The sequence below is a fragment of the Anolis carolinensis genome, chromosome 5 (assembly GCF_035594765.1).
Source record: "Anolis carolinensis isolate JA03-04 chromosome 5, rAnoCar3.1.pri, whole genome shotgun sequence".
In the NCBI taxonomy this organism is placed as follows: Eukaryota; Metazoa; Chordata; class Lepidosauria; order Squamata; family Dactyloidae; genus Anolis; species Anolis carolinensis.
Genome location: NC_085845.1, coordinates 96,697,601 through 96,717,800, shown reverse-complemented (window position 1 = coordinate 96,717,800; position 20,200 = coordinate 96,697,601). Strand labels below are relative to the sequence as shown.

The 20,200-nt window shown below is 40.1% G+C and overlaps 1 protein-coding gene across 1 annotated transcript in view; it reads right to left on the bottom strand.

Annotated features, from left to right (window-relative positions):
• parvb (parvin beta) overlaps positions 1–17,456 on the bottom strand; it is a 62,065-nt gene extending 44,609 nt beyond the window's left edge. The window contains exon 1 of the mRNA XM_003221434.4: positions 17,206–17,456. Coding sequence (XP_003221482.1) covers positions 17,206–17,326 — 121 coding nt within the window. The 5' untranslated portion in view covers positions 17,327–17,456. The remainder of the gene's footprint in view (positions 1–17,205) is intronic.
• Positions 17,457–20,200: the final 2,744 nt, after the last annotated feature.

Below are 20,200 nucleotides of genomic sequence, written 5' to 3'. Positions count from 1 at the left end.
TATTACTATTCTATGACCGCATCTACACTATGGCCCCATCTACCCTTCCATATAATCCCATTTCTGAATGAGAATTATCTACTTTAAACTGGATTATATGAGTCTACACTACCATGTAATCCAGTTTAAAACAGATAATCTGCATTCAGAAACTGGATTATTTTGCAGTGTAGATTAGGCCTGTGTTGCCCTTGATTATGCCCAATAAAGAACAATGGCTTAAATTCAAGGACCTGATAGAAAAGTAAATCATCAAAATCACATATCAACTATTACATTTCTAAAAGTAATTACATATATAAAAATAAATAATACATTTCCAGTAAATAAAATATGTATAAGTAGATCATTTGTTTCAAAGGATACATTGCAATGGGCATGGGCAAACTTTAGGTGTTTTGAACTTCAACTCCCAGAAATTCCAACCAATTTACCAGCTGTTAGGAATTGTGGGAGTTGAAGTCCAAAGCACCTGGAGGGCCAAAGTTTGCCCATGCCTGGACACTGCTGCAAAATACTTCTGCTCTGAAGCCTCTTGTTCAATATTTCAATTCTGTTCTCTCCCCAGCACCCACACAAAATGAATCGCTCTCTGATTTCCAAGCCCCAGCCCTGCGCCCCTTTCTGTGATGAAATGAAGTGCTGCTCCAAATTGGAGTCACGTGTTACGACTTATATACAAGCCAAGCTCCCCTTACCTGAAATGCTTAGAAACCCAACTTTTTTGAATTTTGGATTTTAAAATATTTGCATACATAAGGAATGAAGTCTGGGGAAAGGGGGCTAGTCACATATCCAGCACCCACTGAGTTTTTGCTCAAGGAGATGTAATGGGAAAACAAAAAGGGGGAAAGATTTAGTTTCCACAAGGCCACTGTGAAAAGCTATTTTTCAAGATACTTTCCCAGCTGTCAGCATAGTTTTGGCCCTTTTAGCGAACTAGCCAGGAAGGGAGGGGACTCTTCCCAAATTATATGGCCAGATCACTGATTCAGATCTAGGAACAGCGGCTCCTAATGGGAGACTTTTTATGTGCTACCCTGTAGAGCAGTGGTTCTCAAACTGTGAGTCCCTAAGTGTTTTGGCCTGCAACTCCCAGAAATCCTAGCCAGTTTACCAGCTGTTAGGATTTCTGGAAATTGAAGGCCAAAACATCTGGGGACCCACAGGTTGAGAACAACTGATGTAGAGCCAAACTTTCTGAAGGCACTTGAATAAGATGACATCAATTCATTTCACCTAGAACTGTCCAGTCTGACTGGCAGCAGTACTTCAAGATTTTAACATTGGTAGCAAATGGGAAATGTGGATATGAAACTCCACATGGGCAAAAGCAGTTGGAGGAGTACGTTTTAAGAGGAATATAATGAATATAACGAATGGCATAAGCACTTTGCACTATTTTAAATTGTGTATATTGTATATTATAATTGTTTTAACTGTTTTCATGTGTATTTTATTGTACTATGGTGTATTGGCATAAATTGCCAGTCTGTAAGCCGCCTTGAGTCCCTAAGGGTGAGAAGGGCGGGGGTAGAAATGATAGAAATAAATAAATATAAGAGGCACTTTCCAATCTGTAAAGTGAGGATGAAGTAGCTCCTTGCTCTGTTGCAAGGAGCTTCAGGATAATGTGTATTTGGACACACACACACACCCAAACCTAAGATTCTGAGAAATAACTATGGGATCTTCTATGCACAAAATCACCAGCCTGACTCTTCTCCAGCATGTTATTGCCCAGTGTTAGTGAATAAAATACTCTCTACGTGTATTTTACTCTCTCATTAGTACTCTCTTATTATTCAATTCTTTTTCATGATTTTCCATGAAGCCTCTTCATTCTTCCTTGCAGTTCTCATTCTCCCAGTCTCCCTATGAGTATGTATCCCTAAGCCCCTTGTTGTCCCCAATGACCTAATAATTTCACAGGGTTTTTATCATTCTCAATTTTTGTCTCTTTCTGTTTCAAACAAACACAAAAGATAACTAACACCAGTTAATTTTATATCACTATGCTGTGTCTTCATATTTATCCTTTAATATTCTGCTTTTCCTTATGACACCCTGCTCTGCACCAATTTGTGTATATGTGTGTGAAACAGAGAAGGGGAGAGAAGTTGAGAAAGAGTCCCATATATACTCGCACAACTGTATGAGTGCAGATGCATTCACCTCTGCTGGTAACGTTATTCCTTTAGAATTAAGACAAAAACATAATGCTGATGATAAATCCAATCCACTTTGTTCACAATTCATGAAAAAAGGAAAAGAGTACATTCTAAATGAGAAGACTTCTGTTGCCAAGAAGTTACAGCCATAATAAAGTCTGGCAAAATAACAGTCAGATTCAGCCAAAAAAAAAAAAAAACCTTACCTTGGTAGCCACTACATGCAACAGCAAACATCCAGAAAGTAGGGCCAACACTGCTGACCATACTCAGGTATTGGGGCCAACTTTTACACTCCAAAAAACACCTTCAGATATGCAATGCAGCACTCATCTCAGAAGAGGGAGAAACCCCATTGCCACCTCCATGGCTTTCCACTAAGTTAATCTAGATGAGCTCTCCTGCTGCACTTAGCTACCATGGGGCTGATTAACCAACCTGAATAGCCAGTGTAGATAATAATAATAATAATAATAATAATAATAATAATAATAATAATAATAACAACAATAATAATAATAACAACTACTACTACTACTACTTTATTTTATACCCGGCCACCATCTCCCCAAAGGGACTCCAGGCAGCTTATACATGGGCTTACATAGGTGTGCACAAAGTTACAAACCTTTTTGCTGTGCAAGCAAAAAATCCCATTTTATATAGTCAACATATGGAAACTTCTTCCAATCCTAGGTCCCTCTTTCTCTCTCCTCTCTCTCCCAGAAAAAAAAAAGTCAAAGGAAAAGGTCTGATCCATAACAGGAAGTTCACAGCATAGTCATTTCCAAACTGTGTGCACAGGTCAACATTATACACAGAAGTGTTGGTACATCATGAAAAGCTGCTTATTTTTATGAGCCCAAGCAGGCTGCTCCTTGCACGATTAACTGATTTTGGCTTTAATACGTTCCAACTCAACTTTTTCCATCCCTATCTCAAGCTCTGTTTTGATCATTCAATCACAATTCTAAAGACTGAGAAGCAGTAGAGCATTCCACCCGCTCAAAGAGTTAGTATATTGTATCTCCATAGGAATCATAATTCTGGATCTGTCTCCTTTCATGCAGGGTGAGCAACATGTGCATAAACAATAGAAGATAGGTTTATTTTTAGGAGTTATACACTTGTAAAAGCAAGTCTTCACAAAGTATGACAGCAAAATGTTCCTTGTAAATGAGAGACAACAGCAACAAATAAAGAACACAGAAAGATTAATGCTGGATCAGTCCAATTAGGTGTTTGCACTGTGATCAGTCAGTTGTCTATAGAAAGTTTGGCAGGAGAACATTAATGTGACTTGTGTCCATTGCATGTCTTGGAAAGCAATGAAAAGCTGCCTAAGGCCTAAAGGAGAGGCATCTCTACTGAACATACATACTGGTTTAGGAAAAAGTTGTTACATGGACACCATAATGGAACTTTGCAGTTATGCAAACTCTTGAAGGTGACAGATGAGGCACAAGATTGGAAGCCAGCCATTGAAAAATGTGTTGTCTATTTGCAGAGAGGCTTATGAAGGATGTCCGAAGATAAGACAACTGTACTAGGAGTGTCCTCCCCACCCTTAAAATATACATTAGAACTGAGGGTTTCGCTTGTAACATGTCTCTGCCTGTGGATGACTGCTGATTCTCTTATTCTTCTCTCATGACTTTATTAGAGAATGAGAATAAAGTTTGTGTTACATTAATTGTACTTTTCATTCTAAATCAGTTGGATCTAAAAACTAAAGAATTCAAAGTTTGTTTCGAATGAGTTGAGTATATATAGCATCAAAAATGGGCATTCAAGAAAACTTTTGAATAGTAGCAACTTTTCTAACAGAAATGACTGAGTTGGGATTGTCTGCAGTGGACAGGTCTCTGGCAAATCCAATCTATATAAAATTCCACCAAGTACTGAAGTGGGCATAATCTTTTTGCTCAACACAACCGAAGTGGCTTGCTGTCAGATGAGATAAATGGTGCCCCTCATTAGAAGAGAGATGAAAAAGCACTCCACATCTGGTACTGCAAGCCTTGAGAAGGCACACATTTCTGTAAAAGGTTCATCCAGGGTTCATCTAGTGAAGTCAGGAGATACCAGGTGTGGAAGATGGTTCACAGACAAGACATGAGGCCAGTTCTTCTGAGCACCAGCATGCAGAAGCTAATCCTTCTAACACATTCATATCTTGTCTGACAGAGACAGAATCACGTATTATATGCTCATATTTACATTAATAGGGACATCGAAGCAACAGTCAACTTTCAAGTCTTCAAAATTTGATATATATGTGTGGACTATATCATCTGTAAAATCAAACATGCACATGGTGACAATCTTGTATAAAGGCCCAGTTAAAAAGTAGAGGAACATGCACAGGGATAGATGGATTTTCTATCCTGTCTCCTCTAGAGTAGAAACAGCTTTAACTAAGCATTAAACCCTTACAAACAAACACAAATTAAACCTGGCCTCCTCTACAGACAGAAGGGAAAGGATCGCAGAAAGAGTAGTATCTTAACTCTGATGCTATTAATACAGGTCTTTATGACGGATATAAGGACAAACAATGCCTAAAATGACGGGAAGGGGAGCCTGGGAAGTCCCCTCGATAATGAGTTGGATCGAAAATGAATCTTTCATCTTCCCAGATCAAAAACAGATTTCTGTCCTCCCAAATTTGGGAGGTTCCCAAAAAACGGATTGGGAGCCCCCACCAAAACTCATGACACCAAAATGAATCACAGTTTACCCAGATTGCACAAGCTTGCCAAACAGTTTGCATTAGTCTTCTATTCAAATCTGACTTTCTTTGAAAATATTGTTGCAAAGATCTAGGAACCCAAAACTGTCTAGAAGAGTGGTAGATGTGGCTTTTTTTAAGCTGGAAATTAAAATCCTTAAATTGTTAGACTATTTGAGCTCTGTTCTGATCTTTTAAAAACACTAGTTGCTATCTGTAATGCTTTGATGACAGATCATTCTTCCTGTTCACTGGAGCCATATACTAAGGGTGTCATTTAAAAAAAAAAACACCAGAATGGTCATTCTTCACATTCTTTCATTTCGGTGAGTATATTTTAATGTACACATGTCTTCATAGACCTGTCAGTAGTTTATGATACTGTAAATCATCACCTCCTCCTGAAAAAAATGTATAATATCACAAAGGATTACCACCTCACCCGCTTCATAGGAAATCTGATACAAAACAGGAGCTTTTTTGTTGAGTTCCAGAGTCAGATAAACAGATAGTGAAAACAGAAGAACTGTCTGCCTCAGGAGAGTGTGCTTGCTCCATCAATGTTTAACATTTACACAAATGACCAGCCACTGCCAGAAGGGACAGAGAGTTTCATCTATGCTGACAATTGTGCCACCGCCACTCAAGCAGAAAACTTTGAAATGGTTGAATGTACACATGCTATAAGAGTCAGACAATCTGGGAGCCTTTTTCTATCCAACACCCAGTGACAGAAAGGACACAGAAGCCAAGCCAACATGGACAAGAAGAAAGACCAGAACAGTTGCCAAATATCTTGATTTTTACAAATTATTGACAAACTGTCACTAGGATGCATTTACATCAATCTATCATTATTGATAGGCACTAAAGCAAGCACCAGATCGGTACACAGTTTCACAATGACAGAAGGGACCATCTGGAATAACATCCGTAAACTTTTTATTTAAAAATGTATAGAATGAAAGGAAACACTACAAGCTTGGAAACCAGGGAAGTGGGGGGGGGGAGGAGGCTTCCTTTTCATCTACATGTGGAAACCAAACATTTCCCATTATCGTTACAAAATTAATAAGCATCCTGTTCAGGCAATCTGAAGGACATGACTGAATAGATCTCACTACACCAGGCTCCACTTTCCTGTCATTCTAAAATAAGTAAAATTGGGAAATTTTAAGTAAAAGTGTTTAATCATCATTGCAAGAGGAAGAAACATTTTAGTCCCCCAGAGTCACACTTTGTGGCAGAATCCACACACAATTAGTCCTAAAATACAACTCTACAACATCCCCAAATTTCAACTATTCATCATTAAAAGTGTTTTCCCTTACAAACAAGCACAAATAATCCAACAAACTCATTGCATTTTTGTCACCAACAAATCTTTTTGTCCCAGCCAATGAATTGTCAACAGACCATGGTGCAGAGAAGTGAATTTGCTGGTTGTTGGCAGATTGACAGCATTAGGGGAAAACTGAAATTCCTTTCAGGAGGGGAAGGAATTTGAAAATCTATTTGGAATTCAGTGATGTCAGGCATTCCACAATACAAGAAGTGAATATTTGGTTTAATTTAATTTAAATTTTATTACAGCTTGTGTTTTCTGCCTCCGTCTAGGTGGAACACATTTGATTCTGCACGCATGGGCATTTTTATTTCCAACAGTACTCTGGAATTCTCATTGGGATAAGAAAAGAAAAACATCCCAACTCACACAACACAAAAGGGGATTAAATATAACACCTGAGGTTTAAAGTTATTCAATAAATCCTGAAATTATAAAACTAGGGAATCTACAGGTATATCATAAAGCTGGTTCTATGTCGAAACTGCAACTCCTATGCTTGCAATATTCACATTGCTGCTGTGCTCACCTTGGCCATAGTATTTAGCAGATTATACACACAGAGAGGTGGGTGGTATTATTATTATTATTATTATTATTATTATTATTATTATTATTATTATACAACTTAAAAGCTAAGATGTCTGTTAACTAGGTTTTAATACACAGAAACATCTTTTATACAGTTAAATTTAAGTTGAATCTGAACAGAAGTGGATCCATGCTCTAGTGTGATGAGGTCTCTAGTGAAATAGTTAGAACAGCCATATAGCTGTTGCCTGACCCTACTCTCTTCCATTAACATCAAAGTCAAAGCCAAGAACATTTCTAATCACCCTAAAGATCAAAACAGACTCAAGTAAAGGAAGTGACAGCTAAAAATCCTCCCAGAAGGCTGCAACTATTTGTGAAGAATGGCTGCAAACAAAAGGCAAAGTGAGGAGGAAACAACTCTGAAAAGGCATTCCCACTAGGGATTTTCAAACGTTTCTGATCAAGGTTCATCAACAGCATCAACTTGTAATATGGAATTAGTCAGCACTAAGTCTAGCACCATGGATGCAACCCAGCTCAATTTGGGGAAGACACGTCTACTTCCTTGGATTTCTAGCTTCCATGTTTAAAAAAGTCATTCTTTAGCCTTTAAACACAAAAAGCAATAAGAGGTGGACAAAGTTTGCTATTCTAGATGTTGGTGACAGTTGCTGCTGTTCTTATCATTTCTCTTTTTAGACCTAGCTGGGGTGAAATTATTAAAACACATCAACAGATAGACACCCAAAATGGTTAAAAACACAAACATCAATTAAAAATACAGAGTTAAAGCCTTAGAAACCAATTGTGAGAAAGGTTGGGAATGGCAGTTCAACAGCACAGAGAATGATGTACTTCACCCAGCCCTGCTAGAAAGTAAAGAAAAAACAACAGTTATTCAGAAAGTCAGACCAAAGAGAAAGGGGTTCAGCTCACTGATACAGTCCATGGTTTACCTGCAGAAGATTATCCATCACAGTCCTTCTCTTTGGGAAGACGGAAGGTGGTCTGAAACACTGGAGGATTACTGGAGATCGACTTTGGACAATATTGATAGAAATGGACCAAGAGTCTAACTCAGGGCTTCTTAAACTTTTCCACTTACAATTCATTTCGACCTGAGAAAGTTGTACATGACTCTGGATATATAGGTATATAAAATAAAAATAAAACATATACTGATAACAAGTCAGTATTTGCAAGGCTTGCTAAAGAGGCTAATTTTCCTTTTTTATGAAGTACAGCTGAAGCATCTTTTGCAGAGTCCACTCTAAATGCTATACAACATATTTGTATACATTTCTAAAACAGCCACTATGTGATGCTCAGAAAATTGTTACTATTGCCAAATTTTTGGGACCGCAAATTTGAGCTAAGGAGGCCCAATTTGGGGTTGGAACCCACGGTTTGAAAAGCTAACTCACTATGTGGGAGCTCCCTACATTTCTGAGTAGAGCTGTTTGTCCTACCTGTTATTATTCTAGGTCCTCTAGCTCCATTGGAAGCTGACCAAAGAATTACATTGGAAGATCTAGACTTCTAGAGAGATGTTCTCTCTCAAGCCCCTTCCCTGTGTGATTCTATGGGGAATATATGGAGAAAGTTGCACTAGAAAATCTAGGGATTCCTAGACAGAACATTCTATTCATTCACATGGAACAATATAAAAAAAGAAAGATCAAATTTAAAATGGTAGAAGCACAAAGCTGTGGCAAGGAAGCACAACACAAAAAGGCAGAAGCATCATTTTCTTCATAGTGGACTCATCCCAGCCTGCCTCCCTCTCTTGCTCTCTCTCCTTTTCTCTCTTCATGAAGCCAAATGTACCAGGAATAAAAACCACACAAAACCAACTAACCCAAAGCGGAGAAGAGCAAAGCAGGCAGCAATCACCCAAAGCAGATAAGAACACGAGGCACAGAGGCTGCTCCCTCTGATGCTAGCTTTTAACTCAAACCACTGCTCTCATGTCAAAGCGAACCTCAGGCCCAGCGACAGCTCTTAACTCAAAATGTTCTTAAGTTGGGATGCTCTTAAGTAGAGGTTCCACTGTACACAAAGGAAATTTAATGATGGGTTTAAAACTAACCAAAAATTGTGTATAAACACCAAGAACTGGGAAGCCCTGGCACTCAAGCATTGCAACTGGAGGTCAGCTATCACCAACGAATACAGGGAAAAAGGAAGAATTGTGCCAAGAGAAAGGCAAGTCAAGCAAATCCTTGTTGTGACCGACTAAACCTTCAGTATGAAAGACCATGTAGATCCAGAATAGATCTTTAATCATTCATGGACCCACTGCCAAAACCCTACTTTGGGAAGGCAATCATACTCAGTCACAGGGGATTGTCTATGATGAGGAATTCCAGGCAAGCTTGTGAAAAGTCCAAGGTTTGGTGAAGTAGAACTAAAAATAGCTTCACACCTTTACAGTCACTTCCCCAAAGTAAAGATTTATTTATTTACTATATTTATATCCCGTCTTTCTCTACCCAAGGGGGACTCAAGGTGGTTCAAGATACTGGGGAGTGAGGGACAGACCATGTAACTGGAGATTGCAATTCACAGTAGTACAGTTAGTCAGTTGCTGGCATGAGGGGAATGATAAACCAGGATGAGAAAGAGATAGCATGGAGGGCACAGCTTTCTGTCGGTATGCTGAAATGGGGCACTCCACGTTGCAGCATTTGATAAACGTCCCACTTGTCCTTTCTGACAGCCATTTCAGCTGGTAACTAACAATGGAACTTCATCAGGCCATATGAAAAGATACATCTTTTTCAATCTGGCTATAATCTGAAAATAACTATAGATTCTGAATTCAAAGATTCTGAATAAAGTTTTCTTTATTGTTCCCCTTGCCCCCACCTCTTTTCTCTTTCTCTTGCTGTATTAAAAAAAAAACAGAACTTTCCTTCTCTAAGATCATGAAAAGTCTTTCAGGCATCATTTTGCCAAATTCCTTTTCCTGAAGGGGTGTTGTGGCTTTAGCAGCTACTTAACAACTAGAAAGGTTTTTCACATCACTCAGTTGCCTTGCCAAGAAAAGCTTCACCTGCCAATTTCCATCTGCAATGCAGCGACTAAAGGCACAGGAGCCTTGCCAGAGGTGGGGAAAGAGAGAGAATTGGCAACCTTTTCTGGAAATCTAGCAGCTGACACTTTTCCTAGCACAGAGATTTCCTGGTATCTGCTTTTTTAACTTACCCTGGTGTCTTTTAGTGCCCTACGCAACTCCTCACAGACTAACCACATCTACCACTGTGATCCCGCTTGTATCCCTTGTGTCTGATGCACCAAACTTAGGTTGAAATTAAATTATATGTTCCTTGGGGCATACTTGTCTTGTCCTGTGTATGTTACTCTGTATTGATTGTTGTTGCATTTTCTGTGATATCATATGTTATCTCAATCATTTGTAGAAAAACTCTATATGCTAAAACAGCATTATTATTCTATATAATAAAAGAAATGGGGTGAAGGATGAAGGTAAAAAAGGTAAAGGTTTTCCCCGGACATTAAGTCCAGTCGTGACTGACTCTGGGGGTTGGTGCTCATCTCCATTTCTAAGCCGAAGAGCCGGCGTTGTCCGTAGACACCTCCAAGGTCATGTGGCTGGCATGACTGCATGGAGCATTGTGACCTTCCCGCCGGAGCGGTACCTATTGATCTACTCACATTTGCATGTTTTCGAACTGCTAGGTTGGCAGGAGCTGGGGCTAACAGCGGGTGCTCATTCCGCTCCGGGGATTTGAACCTGGCACCTTTTGGTCCGCAAGTTCAGCAGCTCAGTGCTTTAACGCACTGTGCCACCAGGGGCCCCATAAAGGATGAAGGACTCACACAAATCCACTAATTATCTCCTAAAGTTAGATTGCAACTGGAGATGCTGTAGTTTAGCATCAATGCTAACTTGGAAATCATATCCAGACATGACCACCCATCGCTGCTTCATAAAGCATGGCTAAGCAAAACCTAAGGGAGACAAAACATGATGTACATGAAAGCATCTGCCACACACTTTCCCACTTACATTGTCCATGCCCAAACTAGATATCGAGCTGTGTGAAGAAAGTGTAGGGCTGCAGGGAATCACAGGCTGATATCAGAATGCACATGGTAAGACTAAAATAATAGAATCATAGAATTGGAAGAGACCACATGGGTAATCTAGTCCAATCCCCTGTCAGGCAGGAAAAACACAATCAAAGCACCCCTGAAAGATGGTCATCCAGCCTCTGTTTAAAAGCTTCCAAGGAAGGAGCTTCCACCACACTCCGAGGCAGAGAGTTCCACCGCTGAACAACTCTTAGGAAGTTCTTCCTAATGATCAGGTGGAATCTCCTTTTCTGTCATTTGAACCCACTGCTAGTCTCCAGGGCAGTAGAAAACAAGCCTGCTCCCTTTTCCTCATGGCAGCCTTTTAGATATTTAAACATCCTGATCATGTCTCCTCTCAACCTTCTCTTCTGAAGGCTAAACAGACCCAATTCTTTAAGACACTCCTCACAGGGCATGGTCTCCAGACCTTTGATCATTTTAGTTGCCCTCCTCTGGACACCTTCCAGATTGTCAATATCTCTTTTGAACTGTGGTGCCCAGAATTGGACACAGTATTCCAGGTGAGCTTCAACCAAAGAATACAAAGACACCATTACTTCCCTCCATCTAAACATTAGACACCTTTCAATGCAACCCAAAATCCCATTGGCTTTTTAAGCTGCTGCATTTCACTGTTGGCTCATATTCAACTTATTGTCTATGAAGACTCTTTTTCAAATGTACTAATTGTAGTGCAAAAAACAACAATAAAGAACAATATAATATTTGAAATTATGAACCATTTTAACCAACATAAACCTATCAGTTTTTATTGGAAGTATGGGCCTGCTTTTGGCTGTCGAGATTGTCAAGTTAATTAGGACTGTGGTTGTTGTGTGTCTTCAAGTCATTTTAGATTTGGGCCAACCCTAAGTCTAAAGTTTAGGGTGGAGGCCAAGTAAAGGGACTTGGAGGACAGTATTCAGTCCACGGACCTTAGTCTGGGGACCTTTGTGTTAAACGCTTTGGGGCTTATTTCCTCAAGATACAGTGTTGCATAGTGCATAGTGGTTTTAGCATTCGACTTTTGACTCTGGAGACCAGGATTCAATTATTCACATGGCCTGTAAACCCATCAAGTGACTCTGGGCAAGTCACAAAGTCTCTTCCCGAGAAATCCCTGTGATTGGGTCGCCTTGGGGACCCTGTAAGTGGGAAGCTACTTGAAGGCAGGCAAAACCGCAACATGTGTGTGTTTACACTGTGAAACACTGAAACAAACTTGTATTTGATAGCAAATGAATCTTGCCACATGTTAACGGTCATAGCCATAAAGTTATAAAGTATTTAATTGTTTTTGAAACCTTGTATCTATGCTTCTATGACTTTCTATTGTTTCAAACTTGTCTTCCTTTAATATGGCGTTAGCTGCCTTGATCCCCATCCTTGGGGAGAAAGGTGGGAGATAAATGGAATTATAGTAAAATTAATGTACAGGCAGTCCCCAAATTATTAAGGTGATAGGTTCTGTAGGTTTGTTCTTAAGTTGAATTTGTAAGTAAGAACAGGCACATTTTAAGTGTAACTCCATATATATATATATATATACACACAGTATATAAAAATATATGTTTGGAGTTACACTTAAAATGTGTGTATATATATCTATGTATAGATATAAGGTAAAGGTAAAGGTTTCCCCTGACGTTAAGTCCAGTCGTGATCGATTCTGGGGGTTGGGGCTCATCTCCATTTCTAAGCCGAAGAGCCGGCATTGTCCATAGACATCTCCAGGTCATGTGGCCGGCATGACTACATGGAGTGCCGTTACCTTCCCGCCGGAGCGGTACCTATTAATCTACTCACATTTGCATGTTTTCGAACTGCTAGGTTGGCAGGAGCTGGGGCTAACAGCGGGCGCTCATTCTGCTCCCGGGATTTGAACCTGGGACCTTTCAGTCCACAAGTTCAGCAGCTCAGCGCTTTAACACACTGTGCCACCAGGGGCCCATAGATAGATAGATAGATAGATAGATAGATAGATAGATAGATAGATAGATATATTAGCTTAGGATAGGATAGGGCAGGATTAACACCCTGTGGTGTTTTGCTGCCTGTGCCCCTGTTCAGAAGATTCCACCTCACTTTCTGTCCCTGCGAGAATTGAATTTTGAAACAATTGGCTTGATGTGGAAACAAGAATTGGGGATAAAGCTCCAGTGGAGACACCTTTTCCTGATGATAGCTCTTCCAAGATTTCCCTTCCGAGGGGTAGATTTCTCTCCTTTCCTGTTGTCTCACTCCTGTACTTAACTAGAAGTTGTTTGTAAGTGAGATGTTTTCTAACTCAGGAATTTTTTTTATGTCAGAAGCAAATTGAGACAAGTTGCTTCTGTTGTGAGAGAATTGACCATCTACAGAGATGTTGCCCAGGAGATGCCTGTATGTGTTACCATCCTGTTGGGAAGTTCTCTCATGTCCCTGCATGGGAAGCTAGAGCTGACAGAAGGGAGCTCAACCTGTTTCACAGATTCAAACTTTCAATCTTCAGGTCAACAGTTCAGCCGGCACAAGTGTTTTAACTCTTTGTGCCAGCGCAGCTCCTTAACTCAGGGTCTGCCTGTATTATTATAATTATTACATTTATAACCATCATCATCACAATCACAGTATTCCTAAACTTGGAATATGATAATCCTAGTATCTGAGGAAACGAATCGCAAGCCAGGAAAATATGAAGCCGTTGGCCTTCAAAGTGCCACAGAGCTCTTCTACTGGCTTTGGCTTCTTGGTTATGCTTCTAAACCTTTGGGAAGGAGAATCCTAGGACTGGAAGTTGCAGGTAGAAAGATCCTTATCCAATTTGTGGATTACACCAAATTGGGAGGGATAATTTATGCCCCAGAGGACAAGATCAAAATCCAAAATGACCTTCACAGATTAGAGGGCCATCGGTTGGGGGTGCTTTTCCTGCATGGCAGAAGGGGGTTGGACTATATGATCCCTGGGCTTGCTCCTATTACTATGATTATCATTATTACAAAGGTTGGTTTACCATCTGTTGGGGGTGCTTTGGTTGTGTTTTTCCTGCATGGTAGAAGGAGTGGATGGCACCTGGGGTTGCTATTATTGCTGTTATTATTATAATTACAAAGGCTGGATGGCCATCTGTTGGGAGTGCTTTGATTATGTTTTCCCTGCATGGGAGAAGGGGGTTGGATTGGGTGGCCCCTGGGGTTTTCTTCTATTACTATCATCATCATCATCATCATCATCATCACAAAGACTTGATGGCCATGCTTTGATTGTGTTTTTCCTGTATGTCAGAAGGGACCATATGATCAGGAAACAATCAGGGCCAGCTAACACTTCTCACCAAAAGATTCCCCCAGGCAGGAGTCAGCCAACCCTTGAAGCTGCAAGGACATTCAATGCTAAGCAAGGTGATTAATTACAACATTCACATTGGCCTTCAACAGACAAGAGTCCTTTCTCCTACCCTGGACCTTCCACAGATATATAAACCTCCCTTGCCTAGTTTCCAATAAACAGTAGAGTCTCATTTATCCAACACTCGCTTATCCAACGTTCTGGATTATCCAACCCATTTTTGTAGTCAAATGTTTTCAATACATCGTGATATTTTGGTGCTAAATTCGTAAATACAGTAATTACTACATAGCATTATTGCATATTGAACTATTTTTTTGTTGTATAACATGATGTTTTGGTGCTTAATTTGTAAAATCATAACCTAATTTGATGTTTAATAGGCTTTTCCTTAATCTCTTCTTATTATCCAACATATTCGCTTATCCAACGTTCTGCCGGCCCGTTTATGTTGGATAAGTGAGACTCTACTGTACCTCACAAGCTCTGAGGATGCCTGCCATAGATGTGGGCAAAACGTCAGGAGATAATGCTTCTGGAATATGGCCATACAGCCCAGAAAACTTACAGCAACCCAGTGTTTGTGTGTGTATATGTATGTGTGTGTGTATATATATTGTTTTAAAGGGCGAAATAGTTTTAAAACTGTTTATTTCTGTATACTATAATGCAATTTTGTTGTTTAATTGATATGTGATTATTGTATTTTTATATTATTTATTATATTTGTTCATTTGCTGCAAGCCACCCTGAGTCTCTTTGGGGAGAGGGAGCGGGATATAAATAAAGTTTATTATTTGATAGACAACAATATTAGTAAACAAACAATATCACTATGCTGGCTGTTGCATTGGATCACACACCTCGGACACTTTCCAAGTGTCTAGGAGATTATTATTATTATTATTATTATTATTATTATTATTAAGATTTATTTATAAACATTTATTAATAAAATTCATTATTATTATTAAGATTTACTTATAAACATTTATTAATAAAATGTATTATTATTATTATTATTATTATTATTATTATTATTAAGATTTATTTAGGGGGCCCTGGTGGCACAGTGTGTTAAACTGCTGAGCTACTAAACTTGAGGACCAAAAGATCCCAGGTTCAAATCCCGGGAGCGGAATGAGCACCTGCTGTTAGCCCCAGCTCCTGACAACCTAGCAGTTCGAAAACATGCCAATGTGAGTAGATCAATAAGTTCCGCTCCGGCAGGAAGGTAACGATGCTCCATGCAGTCATGCCGGCCACATGACCTTGGAGGTGTCTATGGACAATGCCGGCTCTTCGGCTTAGAAATGGAGATGAGCACCAACCCCTAGAGTCGGTCATGACTGGACTTATAGTCAGGGGAAACCTTTACCTTTACCTTAAAAGGCAGACTGCATTGGATAATCCAGAACGTTGGATAAACGAGTGTTGGATAAGTGAGACTCTACTGTATATGAAAAGTCTCAGTGACTAAAAATTTAATAATTGAATAATACTATTGGTATGCAACTCAGGTTTAATTAAGAAGTCTTCAAACTGCCTGTAAAAAGCACACTTATTTTAGCAATTTATTATGAACTTTTAAAATGGAAGAAATGCAGATTTGACTCATTTAACTAAGTTGACAGACGTTTTGGTTGTAGAGGCTAATGATAATAATAACAACAGATTAGGTTATGATTTTACAAATTAAGCACCAAAACATCATGTTTTACAACAAATTTGACAGAAAAAGCAGTTCAATACACAGCAATGTTATGTAGTAATTACTGTATTTACGAATTTAGCACCAAAATATCACAATGTATTGAAAAGACTGACTACAAAAATATTGACTACTAAAAGGCAGACTGCATTGGATAATCCAGAACGTTGGATAACCGAATGTTGGATAAGTGAGGCTCTACTGCAGGGGTCCCCAAACTAAGGCCCGGGGGCCGGATGCGGCCCTCCGAGGTCATTTACCTGGCCCCCGCCCTCAGTTTTATAATATATTGTATATACATATAATATTGATAATAATATTATAATGTAATACAATATAACACTAATAATAATAATATTATTTATATATAATATAATATTAATTATATATTCTATATTACATATAATATTACTAATAATATTACAGTATAGTGGTATAATTCAGTATAGTAATATATAATGCTAATATTGTGCTATGCTAATAATATAATATATTGTATGTACATATAATTTGTAAGCCACTCTGAGTCCCCTTTGGGGTGAGAAGGGTGTGATACAAATGTAGTAAATAAATGCAGTAAATGAATAAATAATAAATTAATTAATTTTAGACTTAGGCTCACCCAAAGTTTGAAATGACTTGAAGGCACACAACAACAACAACAACAACAACCCTAATTAACTTGACAATCTCATTGGCCAGAAGCAGGACCACACTTCCCATTGAAATCCTGATAAATGTATGTTGGTTAAAATTGTTTTTATTTTTAAATAATGTATTGTTCTTTCATTGTTCTTGTTGTTGTTGTTGTTGTTGCACTACAAATAAGCCATGTGCAGTGTGCATCGGAATTTGTTTGTATATATTTTTTTTCAAATGATAATCCGGCCCCTCAACAGTCTGAAGGATTGTGGACCGGCCCTCGGCTTAAAAAGTTTGAGGACCCCTGCTCTACTGTATTAATAAAATAATAATTATTATTATCATAAACATTTATTGAGATTCCAGGAGGGAACCCCTGCTCTAGAGGTAAGGCACACAGAGCAAGGGATTCAAGCTGCAGGAAAAAGAGAGTCCAACTCAACTTTAGGAAGAGCTTCCTGACAGGCTGAGCTGTTCCACTGTGGAACATCCTGCCTGGGGGTGTGGTGGGCGTCTCCTTCTCTGGAGAAGCAGCGGTTTGGATGGCCATCTGTCGGGGGTGCTTTGATTGTGCTTCTGAGCGCGACCGGGGGTCATCTTGGCCCCCTCCCCCCTCCCTCTTCCTCCTCCTCTTCCTCACCTTCCTTGGCCTTCTTCTTCCTGGCCAGCGTCCCGCCCAGCTTGCCCAGGAAGGACTCGTCCTTCTTCATGCGGTGGGGCCGCAGGGTGGGCGACCGCACCGGAGTGGCCGACGACGACATGGCGGGGCGAGGCAGCGGCAAAAGCGGCCGGCCGGGAAGACACCTCAGCGGCAGGCGGCCCGGGACTCCCTGCCTCTCTCAATTTCGCTCTCTCCAGAGCAGCCAGGCGAGGGGCGTGGCTTCGGGGGAGGCGTGGCTACGACTAGGGCGGGGCGGCCCCTCGCCCAATAGAGCGTTCCGCTTGAGGAAGACCAAAGGGCAGCGTTGTGTGTTCCCCACAAGCCTGGCTCGGCGGGAGTGGGAGACACTTCTGCAGGGGGAGGAGGCTTCAAAGGGGGAAGGGCGCCTTTCCGTCCTGAAGCCCCCCCCCCCCTCTCAGAGTGTATCTCTCCCACTGGTTCACCTAATCCAGGGGTCCCCAAACTAAGGCCCGGGGGCCGGATGTGGCCCTCCGAGGTCATTTACCTGGCCCCCGCCCTCAGTTTTATAATATAACTAGCTGTGCCCGGCCACGCGTTGCTGTGGCTTAGTCTGGTGGTGTTGGTCAGTCTACATTAGGTTGTATTGATGCTGTGACCTCCACCCTTCTTTATACTCACATTAGTAGTAGTATTTGAAGTCTGTTACCTTCTTCAATTTTTGTGTTGATTGATAATTGCTTGAGATCCCTGTTGTCTTTGGTTTGTTGTTAATTGTAATGTCTGAGTCTGCTGAGTGCGGTTTATATTTTTATTGTGGTACAATAGTCTTTTTTTTGTTTTGCCTGTGTAGGTGTTTATTATTATTGTTGTTGTAGTGATTATGAAGGTTGGATAAGTTAGATGCTACTGTATTGTTTTTTGGAGGCCCAGTGTAGCACTGACTGGCCTCTCAGCCTCAGTGCCTGGCTCTTTCTTGCCTGTGATGGTGTTGATTCTTATTGTTGTTGTTGTTCAAAGACTCTGGCAGAAACCAGTGCAGGTGGTCCCAGTGGTGATGGGCACATTGGGTGCTGTGCCAAAAGATCTCAGCCGGCATTTGGAAACAATAGACATTGACAAATTTACGATCTGCCAGCTGCAAAAGGCCACCCTGCTGGGATCTGCGCGCATCATCCGAAAATACATCACACAGTCCTAGACACTTGGGAAGTGTTCGACTTGTGATTTTGTGATATGAAATCCAGCATGTCTATCTTGTTTGCTGTGTCATACAATAATAATAATAATAATAATAATAATACATCACACAGTCCTAAACGCTTGGGAAGTGTTCGACTTGTGATTTTGTGATGCGAAATCTAGCATATCTATCTTGTTTGTTGTGTCATACAATAAAAGAAATAATAATAATAATAATAATAATAATAATGAGGGTTGGAAGAGACCCTTTGGGCCATTGAGTCCAATTCCCTTCTGCCTTTGAGCACCAAAAGCACAAGCAAAGCACCCCTGACAGATGGCCTCCCAGCCTCAATGATGATGATGATAATAATAATAATAATAATAATAATAAGGCTTTTGAATAACAATTAGCAGCACTAATTATTATTATGTATGCTGGAACTCATTTGACAGACTCAGTCTTTTAGACTCGGAACATGCCCATCTGTATTTTATAAGTGTTTTTATGAATGTCTGATGTAATTTAATAACTTTTTAATTGATTCACAATGCATTGTACAATTTATATATGTGTTTTATTGTAAGCCGCCCTGAGTCCCCTATTGGGTGAGAAGGGTGGGATATAAATATTGTAATTAGTAATTAATAATAATAATAATAATAGTTGGAAGAGAAGAAGAGACCCCTTGGGTCATTTAGCCCAACCCCCTTCTGCCTTTGTGCCATGGGGGCCAGATAAATGGCTTCAATGGGCCGCATGTGGCCCTCGGGCCGTAGTTTGGGGACCCCTGGCTTAGAGTTAGAATTGGGAGAGACCACACAGGCCATTCAGTCCAACTCCATTCTGCCATGCAGGAGAAGCACAATCAAAGCACCCCCGACAGATGGCCATCCAGCCTGTTTAAAAGTCTGCAAGGTAGGAGCTTCCACCACACTCCGAGGCAGAGAGTTCCACTGTTGAACAGATCTTACAGTCTGTAAGTTTTCCCTAATGTTCAAGTGGAATCTATTTATTTATTTATGTATTTACAACATTTATAAGGGAACCCCGGTGGCGAAGTGCGTTAAAGCACTGAGCTGGAGACCGAAAGGTCCCAGGTTCAAACCCCGGGAGTGGTGGGAGCGGCCGCTGTTAGCTCCAGCTCCTGCCAATCTAGCAGTTCAAAAACATGCCAATGTGAGTAGATCAATAGGTACCGCTCTGGCGGGAAGGTAACAGCACTCTATGCAGTCATGCCGGCCACATGACTTTGGAGGTGTCTACGGACAACGCCGGCTCTTCGGCTTAGAAATGGAGATGAGCACCAACCCCCAGAGTCAGACATGACTGGACTTAACAACAGGGGAAATCTTTACCTTCACCTACAACATTTATACCCCGCCCTTCTCACCTGAGGGCACTCAGGGCGGCTTACAAAAATTGGCAAAATTTAATGCCCCAAAATGCCATCATAAAAGCAAAACAATACATATAAATCCATTAATAACATTGTTAAAACACATTATAAAAACCTTAAAAAAAACATACATACATATATATATATATATATATATATATATATATATAATATTAATTCCATTGGTCCGAGATCCTCATGCTTCATCCTTAAATCAGGCCATCTCAACTTTATCATTTATCAACCTTTCCTTTCATTTGAACTCATTGCTAATCTCCAGAACCAAAGATAACCAGAATACAAAAATAATACAGTAGAGAATCTCAGTTAACCAGAACGCAAACCCAAAACTCTCAAAACAGCAGGCAAAAAATGGAAGAAATCATAGACTATACATTAAAATTAAAATCAATGTTAGTGAAACAAAGCTGTTT